The following is a 9,478-nucleotide window of genomic DNA, read 5'->3' as shown; positions in this document are numbered from 1 at the left end:
TGTACTTATAACAAGCTGCATCAGACAGCTGTTGACAATTAATCATAATAATCATCTTCATAGTATTCATCATTCCCATTATATTCTCCTCTTCTTCTCTGTAGAAGTTGTAAGGTGGACAAGCTACTCTCATCTTCCTCCTCCTCCTCCTCTTCTTCTGGGTCATCTTCCTCATTTTCCTCCTCCTCATCTCCCTCTTCATCTTGTTTAGTTTTAACAGAGTCACAGCTTGTATCATGCAATGGTTTTTTAGACACGTTATCCTTATCATCTTTGCTGGGATTCCTAGGTCGCTTTCCTGTTAATGAATGGAGTACAGATGATATACCTTTAGGAGTTTCCACTGGAGCAGCTTTTATAAGCTTAGGATTTGGCTTCTCTTCCTTAATATCTACTTTTCCTTCTTCTTCATCACCATTCAGGCTACGAAGGACATCATAATTTATTTTATTTGACAGTCTCTTCTCTAAAAGCATTTTCTCAATTGCTTCTCCAGCTGTATTTGCAGGAGTATTACTCTTTGACTTTTTAGTATAGTTTTTCTTCTTCTTTGGTGGCTTTCCTTCCTTTTCCCTTTCTTCTGCCTCTTTCTTTTCCCTTTCTTCCTTAATTTTCATTTCCTCCAAGTATTCTTTGTTTATTTTCATCCATAATTCTGTTTTTAACTTTATCTCCCTATGAGACATTATATATGAATCAATTTCAACATCGTCAATTCCAGCCAAGTCTAAGACTCCATTATCTTCTGGTTCTGGATCAGCAGGACGAATCTCCATGCACTCTTCTATAGTCTCTTTCAGGCCAAGACTTGCAGCAGAAGGCCCAATTCCCTGAGGTTTTATTTCTTTCTTTACTTCATCTTCACATGAATCATCAAGGCATTTATTTATTGTTTCTAATGTTGCTTCTGTTATAAATTTGTGTGTGTCAGCATTTTCCTGTTCAACAAATTCTTCTTCCACATCTTCTTTATCATACTTTGCCCAAATACCTCTCAGTTTTCGTTTTCTTTCCTCCAAATGCTTCTCTATCTCTTGCTGAAGCTCTGTTAGTTCACTGTCTAAGTCTTCCTGCTTATCTAAGAGCATTTGAACCCTTTCACGTTCCCGTTTTCTTGCCGCCCTAAATGCTGGTGGATCTTGTTCCTCAGCTAAATCCACTGTCATGAATTCTTCTAATGTCAGGGCACTTGATGGGGTCTCACCAAATTCTGTCAAACGTTTTCGTAATGTTGATTCATGAACCTTCACAACTTTTATAACATCTGTAATGGTACGATTGAAGTTGTGGAGCCTAGCAGCTATAACTAGTGCAGCACCACATACTCCAGATGGTCTTCTACCAGTGTGCATCCAGTCACGTTTCATTCGTTTAACTAATCTTAATGCAGTTTCGGATACATCGTGTGCTTTATCACCAAATGATAATTTATATGCAAATCTCCATATATATAAACATGGGTCCATAGCAGGGATATTTATACACAGCGCTGTAGATAACCGAAGATATGTTCGACCAAGTTCATAAACATCAATTTGGAGAGCATCACTAACATCAATGAGCATGTGAGCTGTTTGTTCAGTTCTGCAAGTGATGTATACACAAGCACCAATTACATGGTTAGTTTTTCTGCCACGTGTAAGTCCTTTACTTAACCCTAATTTAAAAAAGTTAAAAGAAGTCTCAATACTTTGTTGCTTGAGACGCAGCTGCTGTGCAAGTGCATTTATCTTTTTTTTAGCATTATTAAGTGTGATTTCTTTGCTTTCTCTTGCAAAAGTTCCATGAAAACCTCTAAACATAGGCCGTTTACTAACAGCATCTGAGGCAACAAACTGCCCAACAGCTGAACTTCCTCCATGAGAATTGTCAAGAAATTGAACTTCACTAACAATGTTGTGTTCTGACAGAACTGTACCACAGGAGGTGCAAACAGCATCTCCACGAGCAGGATCAATGTCAATTTCCCCACAGCCACAGTAATGACAACGTGACGACATCTTGTCTCTTTCATCTGAAATTGAGGAAAGTATCACGATGAGCAAACTTATAGTTTCCTTCTTTAGCTACTTGCTTCTAATAATAATACTGTACTGTACTTTTAGGCAGCATGCTACAATTCTTACATTAATACAGTATTTAAGACTTATAAACAGAAATGTTTTGATCACACCAGACGAGTACAGATAGAAAAATGTGTGCAGGCTTGTTTACTAAAGAGTGGTAGTGGTGTCTGTAGTGCTTGAGATGACCGCAGTGACTGATGTGTATGCAATGAATGTTTTGTTTGTAATGACTGCGAAGGCTGTAACAACTGCAGAGATGGGTGCAGTTATTGTGGGCATTTTGTTCAAATTCAAAAAATTCAAAATTCAAATGTTTATTCAGATAAAGTACATACATACAGGGTGTGATACAAATATTGACAAATATTGATGAATTTATAGATAGAGCTAGTACATACAATGCCTAAAGCCACTATTACGCAAAGAGTTTCGGGTTGTTAGTGTTTATGTATGGCAGTTGCTGTGGTAATAAAGGTTGTTATAGTTTTGGTGGTAGTGTTGGGTGTAGTTGTGATGATTGTAACAGTGGCTTTGGTTGTGAAATTTTTAGGTGATGAATTTGCCTGCAGTCTGTTCCAAGAGTTCTACTCTCCAGTCCCAGCCTGGGGTCAGGTTTGTCTTGATGATTCCTGTTTTCCATTTAAGTTCTTAATTTGTAATCCTTGTGCACACTTGGAGTGGGTTTTGAAAGTTGTTCTACTCCCAAGCCTAGCCCACAGGCTCTCATATACAATACAACCCAATTGGACTGGTACTTCTTGCAGGCACTTGGCTATTTTTTTCTTGTCCAGTGGAAGATTATATATACCTGTTTGCATCTGTTTTAGTGTCTTTTAACAAGGTAATTTTCATGCTGATTTTGGTACAGTATCCTCTGCATAGGATGACATGAAACGGTGACTTTATTCTTGTCTATATGTGATTAGGATATGAAATAGTGGTGGTGGAGGTGTGGAGGATATGAAATATTCCAGAACCAAGTCAACTTCATACCAGGAATGGTTGTGGGCCACAAGACTAACACTGCAAAACCAGGCATGACAAGAGTGGATCTCATTGAAACTTTTAAAATACAGTACTGAACAATTTGGATAATGTTAATCCAGACAATTTCTTCAAAAGGTCAGTTGTAACACAAACAAAGAGCAATGCTTTCAAACTCAATAAGCTACAATGTAGGACTGAAAACAGGAGATGCTTTTTCACCCACAGGGTTATAAACCCATGGAACTGCCTGCCCCCCAAAGCCATAAATGCCAAAAGTCTGCTGAACTTTAAAATCCAGCTAAAAAATCATCTGAACAAATGGGGGGGCCTGTAATAAGCTGCTGGTTATGTCTCAAAGGCCACTCGTGTGTTAGTGGTCCTCAGCTAAATTTAGGTAAATACAGATGACAAAGAGAGTTGGCCCCAAGATGGAATCTTGTGGTACTCCACTCAACACATTTTTGCCAGTAAGGTTCATTTTCATTTAGGACAACCCTTTGCTTTCTTTGTTTTAACCATAGTTTTATCCATTCTAGTATTTTACCATTCATTCCATGTGCTTATTATTTCCAAGGCCATCTTTCATGTAGTACCATATGAAATTACTTTCAGTAGATGTATTCTACATCTACTGAAAGTCCTTTAAAATAGCTGGCTACTGTTTCCCAAAATTTGAATAGGTTAGCAAGGCAAGCCTTTTTTTTAACAAAAACGTATTTTGCTGATTTTACTAGATTGTCAACTGTGAGATGGTAAATTATTCCCTTTTAGGATTCTCTTCATAAGCTTGAAGATGGGAGGTTAGGCTGATTGGTAAGTAATTCTCTGCCAAACTGAATTTTTTGTTTTGTTTTTTGTTTTTAAGCTGGGATGACATTTGTATACAGTACTGAATTTTCAATCTAGCAGGACTTCCTCTTAGTCCAGATATTTCTGAATTGGAGTGTCAGTGGTACCGCTTGCTGGGCAGTTCCTTTACAATTTTAGATTATATTCTATCCATATTGGGGGCTTTAGATTCCTTAAATTTGTCAAAGTATCTCCTGTTTTCTGTCCTACATTGTGGCTCATTGAGCTTCAAGCTGTTGCTCCTTGTGTTACATTTGACTTTTTGAAGTGACCATATCTTTTGCAATAAACCATATATCAGTACTGGGAATTATTAATCTTTAAGCCACCGAAAACATCTTACTTAGGTGTCTGAAGACCAGCAAACTTACCCTACTGGAGTATACATATCTGACAGAACATGCATCTCATAAACAAGAAACTTGAAGTATTGAAGTTTGTTTTCATTGTAAGAACAGAGAACTAAACTATTAGGATAAGTTTAGGCAATTTAATCACACAACTCTATAGAGCAGTTCCTACAATCTTGTACAGCCACTAGCAGGCATAGCGTTTCGGGCAAGTACTTAATCCTAATTTTCCCCAGAATACGACACACCAAATTTTATTAACCAGGTACCCAGTCACTGCTGAGTGAACAGAGGCTACAATTATGGATTGGCACCAAGTAAATCCTCCCTGGCTAGGACATGAACCCAGGCCAAATCGCTCGTGAAGTGCCAGGCAAGTGTGTTACCACTTCGCCATGGGAACTGCTAGAGTGTTAATAGGATATGATAGTAATAGGACTAATAGGATAGTAATAGGATATGATCACTACAGTGGTACCTCGGAACACGAGTGTCCCTGTATGCGAGTTTTTCGGAATACGAGCAGGATTTCCTCGGAAAATGTGTCTCGGAAGGCGAGGGTTACCTCGGACCACGAGTTTGTTGATACGTGTACAAGCCGACTAGCGCATAGTGGCACAGCGATCGCGCCTCAGTTTACCAGTGTCTCGCGCCCAGTGACTATCCCACCTGAATTCTTCACAAGGATTTACAGTTTTTTGTCGTTTTTTGGGTCATTTGAGCATAAAAGTTGTCATTATATATCTCGCCATGGGTCTCAAGAAAGCCATTGGTAAGGTTCAACCTAAGAAAATAGCTGTGAGTAGAGGCAGTAGAGGATGTCCCTTCTTGATTAAGAAAATGTGTGAAGTATGGGAAGAACTGCAAAGTTTTGTTGAAAAAACTCACCCAGATAAAGCTGTAGCAGGCCGTTGCATTGACCTTTTAAATGACAATGTGATGTCTTAATACAGACAAGTGTTAAAATGTAGGGAAAAACAAGTGTCTTTAGACAGATTCTTAGTAAAACAAGCAAGTCCTAGTGGTATGCAGGCAAAATGTGCCAGAGTGTGCATACCAGTGAAGTCCTCACTGCCTGATGGTATAATGGAAGGAGACTCCCCTTCCAAACAGTAACACCTCTCCTCCTCCCTCCTCCTCACATCTTCCATACACCAACAGCAGTTCTCTTGAGGTTATCTTGAGATGATTTCGGGGCTTTTTTTTTTTAGTGTCCCCGCGGCCCGGTCCTCGACCAGGCCTCCACCCCCAGGAAGCAGCCCGTGACAGCTGACTAACTCCCAGGTACCTATTTTACTGCTAGGTAACAGGGGCATAGGGTGAAAGAAACTCTACCCAGTGTTTCTCGCCGGCGCCTGGGATCGAACCCAGGACCACAGGATCACAAGTCCAGCGTGCTGTTCGCTCGGCCGACCGGCTCCCCCCAACAAGGGTCCTCAGCAAGGGTAAGTAATAACTTGAACATCAAATCAAATCAAATCAAATCAAATGTTTATTTAGGTAAGGTACAAACATACAAGAGATTTTACAAAGAGTGATGGATTTATAGATAGGGCTAGTACATACAATGCCTAAAGCCACTATTACGCAAAGCGTTTCGAGCATGAAAAACTTAAATGACTGAAGCTTAATACTAATTGAGCATAAAGAATAAAATGAGTTGAGAACAAATAAAAAAAAAAAAGAGATAAAAAAGGGGGGAACATGGCTGAAAAAGCAGCACAAATACAATTCTGTCGACAAGCAGTGCCATTTAAAAAAAAAAAAGACATTGGTTGACAATAGAGGGGTAAGGTAGGTTACAGGGAATTTATTAGGTATAGCTTCATTTTTATCTTAAACTGGTTGAGAGAGGTACAGTCTTTAACATGGTTGGGAAGATCATTCCACATTCTGGGTCCCGTGATTTGTAGAGCATTTCTAGTTTGATTAAGTAGTACTCTAGGAATATCAAAACTGTATTTATTTTTGGTGTGGTGCTCATGGGTTCTGTTACAACCTTCTATGAAACTTTTGAGGTCAGGATTGGCATTACAGTTCAGCGTTTTATATATGTATAATACACATGAGAGAATGTGCAGTGACTTAATATCTAACATATTCAGAGATTTGAGTAGGAGTACCGAGTGATGTCTGGGGCCAGAGTTGGATATTGTCCTAATAGCAGCTTTGTGTTGAGTAATTGGAGGACGTAAATGATTTTGGGTAGTAGAACCCCAAGCACAAATACCATAGTTGAGATATGGATAGATGAGGGAGTAATAGGGTCACCAGGGCAGGGCGGGGTACATAATATCTGATCTTAGAAAGAATGCCAACAGTTTTTGAAACTTTTTTTGATATATTTAGAATGTGTCCCTGGAAATTCAGCTTGTGGTCAATGAGAATGCCAAGGAATTTGCCATCTAATTTGTTACAAATTTGGGTATTGTTTATTTTGAGATTTATTTGATTAGAGGATTTATTGGCAAACAGAATATAGAAAGTTTTGTCAATGTTAAGGGTGAGTTTGTTGGCAGTTAGCCAAAGATGGACTTTACTTAGCTCAGTATTTACTGTGGCATTTAGAGCAAGGGGGTCAGGACTGGAGTAAATGAAGGTTGTGTCGTCAGCAAATAGAATTGGTTTGAGGTGTTGGGAGGCATTTGGAAGGTCATTAATGTAGATGAGAAAGAGGAGAGGGCCAAGCATGCTGCCCTGAGGAACACCAATGTTGATGGGTAGGGTGGGAGAAATTGAATTATTCACAGAAACATACTGGAGCCTGTCTGTAAGGTAGGATTTGAAGTACTGCAGGGAGTGTCCTCTGACTCCATAATGATGTAATTTAAGAAGAAGGTTTTGGTGGTTGACAGTGTCAAAAGCCTTACGCAGGTCCACAAATAACCCAACAGGGAACTCATTTTTATCAAGTGCTGTATGAATCAAGTTAAGCATACTAATAAGTGCATCGTTAGTGCTTTTTTTGGGTCTGAAGCCATATTGGCAAGAGCTAAGTACATAGTTTTGTAGGTTTATTTAGATGAATTAGGTATAAAAATTTAGTTTGATGTGGGGTTTTTGGGGTAGTCAGGAACGGATTAATTCATTTCCCATTATTTCTTATGGGGAAATTACTTCGGAATACGAGCCATCTCCAGGAACGAATTAAACTCTTAAACTGAGGTACCCCTGTACATACATGATAATGAAGGGAATATATACAACCCATCCTCCTGTTTAGATAGTAGTTTTTGTAACTTTGTGCTCCATAGTACAAATATTGATGTACTAGTCAATTACATAGTAGAATTTGGTACTACAGTATTCACTTTATAATCCCCCCCAAAAATGAAGCTAAAAAAACAAATATTCCTAGGCCTAGTATAGCACACATATTTATTACTTTAAGCCTCAGATATCATGTATTAGGCTTAGGAAGGTTAGGTTAGGTTAGTTTGTCTTTGCAACATAAATATAAAATCTTTTCCAGTTTGTCAAAATTCAATATAAAGTTCCAATTTCTACTTTCTAATTGAGTTGAACATTGGTATATGTCCTCAGCATTACAATAAGTACTACCAAAATAGGAGGATTGGCTGATATGCAAGAAAACAAGGCCAGCCTATTTAAATTGAGAGGAAAGAGAAAAAAAAAAGAGGACATTGGTGGAATCTGGAAACTAAATGTCACAAATATTATGAAATTCTTAGTATTGCATATGCATATTGAGCAAGTGGAATGCACTGAAAGGGAAAGTCTTCAAACCCATTTCCATCCACACCTTCAAAAATAGATACACTACAGAATTTGGATGTTAGGGTGTACAAAATGCACACGAAGTACAATGGCAGTCGCAGATAGTTAAGCATGTACCATCTCTCCGTACTTTCTGATCAATTCATACCATAGTTATTATGTAATAATTATACCCTATACAGTATACAACATTACAAAATATGCATCAAATAATGAACCTATTTTATTGTAACCTAATCCCAACCTTGACTAATTATATGAATGGTTTGTGAGTAGCTTCTCGATGCTTTATAAACAAATACATAATATTCAGTGTTCATGTTTAGTATAACCTGATGTATGCAGGTATAATTATTACATTGTCATGTACGAGCAACTGAGCAGAGGGTAGGAAGCCTGTGTCCACTTGCAGGTGGGACGACAACACCAAACACCCCATCATGGGCTAGCTGGGGAAATATTAACTGTACAAGACACATATGTATTTATATTTGGTAACTGTGCAACCTTCATCGCTATCAAAGTTACTCCTCAACACCAGAATAATTAATAACACGGTAGACTGTCTGCCGTATATCGATTTCGTACCTTGGCGATATCAACTACGAAACGTGTTTCTCGCAGTTTAGAGGTTGCTACTTATTAATCTACTTACCAAGAGTTCACACAGGGAACACTACACATATGTGGATAAGTATATGAGAATAACTGTTGTTTATCCTGTGTACAACAGACGACACGGGCGAGCCAGGGAGCCTGGGCGGTTACTCTCCGCCTCCACACACACACACCGAGGTACAAAGGGTTGGTGAGATTATCAAAATCAAAAATCAAAATGTTTATTCAGGTAAAAGTACATCCATAGAAGATGAGTTACAAACATAATGTTGGATTTATAGATAGAGCTAGTACATACAATACCTTAAGCCACTAATACGCACAGCGTTTCGGGCAAGGTTGCACAAGACTGGGCAATTACACAAGATTGGAATTTTTACATTCATGCAAAGACACTAACACGCATAGCGTTTCGGGCAGGTCCTTAATCTAACATATCAGGTAAGATGAAATGGTACATTATAGCAAAGTTTTTATATCAACAAATAACTACAACATAAGCTGACAGCGATGATTATACTGGTAAAGATATATATTCCAAAGACTGGGTCCTTTTATTTGTATGGAGTGTTTGCACAGATTTAGTCTAACTCTGGGGGATATCAAAGAGATATTTATTTATGGTGTGGTGCTCATGGGTTCTATTACATCTATCAAGGAAAAATTTCAGATCAAGATTAGCATTTCAGGAACAATGTTTTATACATGTAGATAGCACATGAAAATGTGTTGAGTGAGTTATTTAGTATGTTAAGGGACTTAAACAGAGGGACCGTGTTTTGTCTGAAGACAGTGTTAAAATTCTGATAGCAGATTTTTGCTGAGTGATGATAGGCTTGAGGTAATTTGCAGTGGTTGTGTAACGTATAG

At 38.4% G+C, this 9,478-nt stretch overlaps 1 protein-coding gene across 1 annotated transcript in view; it reads right to left on the bottom strand.

Annotated features, from left to right (window-relative positions):
- LOC123763275 (Brf RNA polymerase III subunit) overlaps positions 1–8,795 on the bottom strand; it is a 9,242-nt gene extending 447 nt beyond the window's left edge. Inside the window, exons 1-2 of the mRNA XM_045750390.1 lie at positions 8,646–8,795; positions 1–2,014 (exon numbers count right to left, since the gene is read on the bottom strand). The exon at positions 1–2,014 is cut by the window's left edge and continues 447 nt beyond it. Coding sequence (XP_045606346.1) covers positions 39–2,000 — 1,962 coding nt within the window. The 5' untranslated portion in view covers positions 2,001–2,014; positions 8,646–8,795 and the 3' untranslated portion in view covers positions 1–38. The remainder of the gene's footprint in view (positions 2,015–8,645) is intronic.
- Between the last annotated feature and the right edge of the window lie 683 nt (positions 8,796–9,478).

This window comes from Procambarus clarkii, chromosome 49 (genome assembly GCF_040958095.1).
Source record: "Procambarus clarkii isolate CNS0578487 chromosome 49, FALCON_Pclarkii_2.0, whole genome shotgun sequence".
Classification (NCBI taxonomy): domain Eukaryota; kingdom Metazoa; phylum Arthropoda; class Malacostraca; order Decapoda; family Cambaridae; genus Procambarus; species Procambarus clarkii.
Note: the sequence above shows the minus strand (reverse complement) of the source record. Positions and strands in the feature narration are given on the sequence as shown.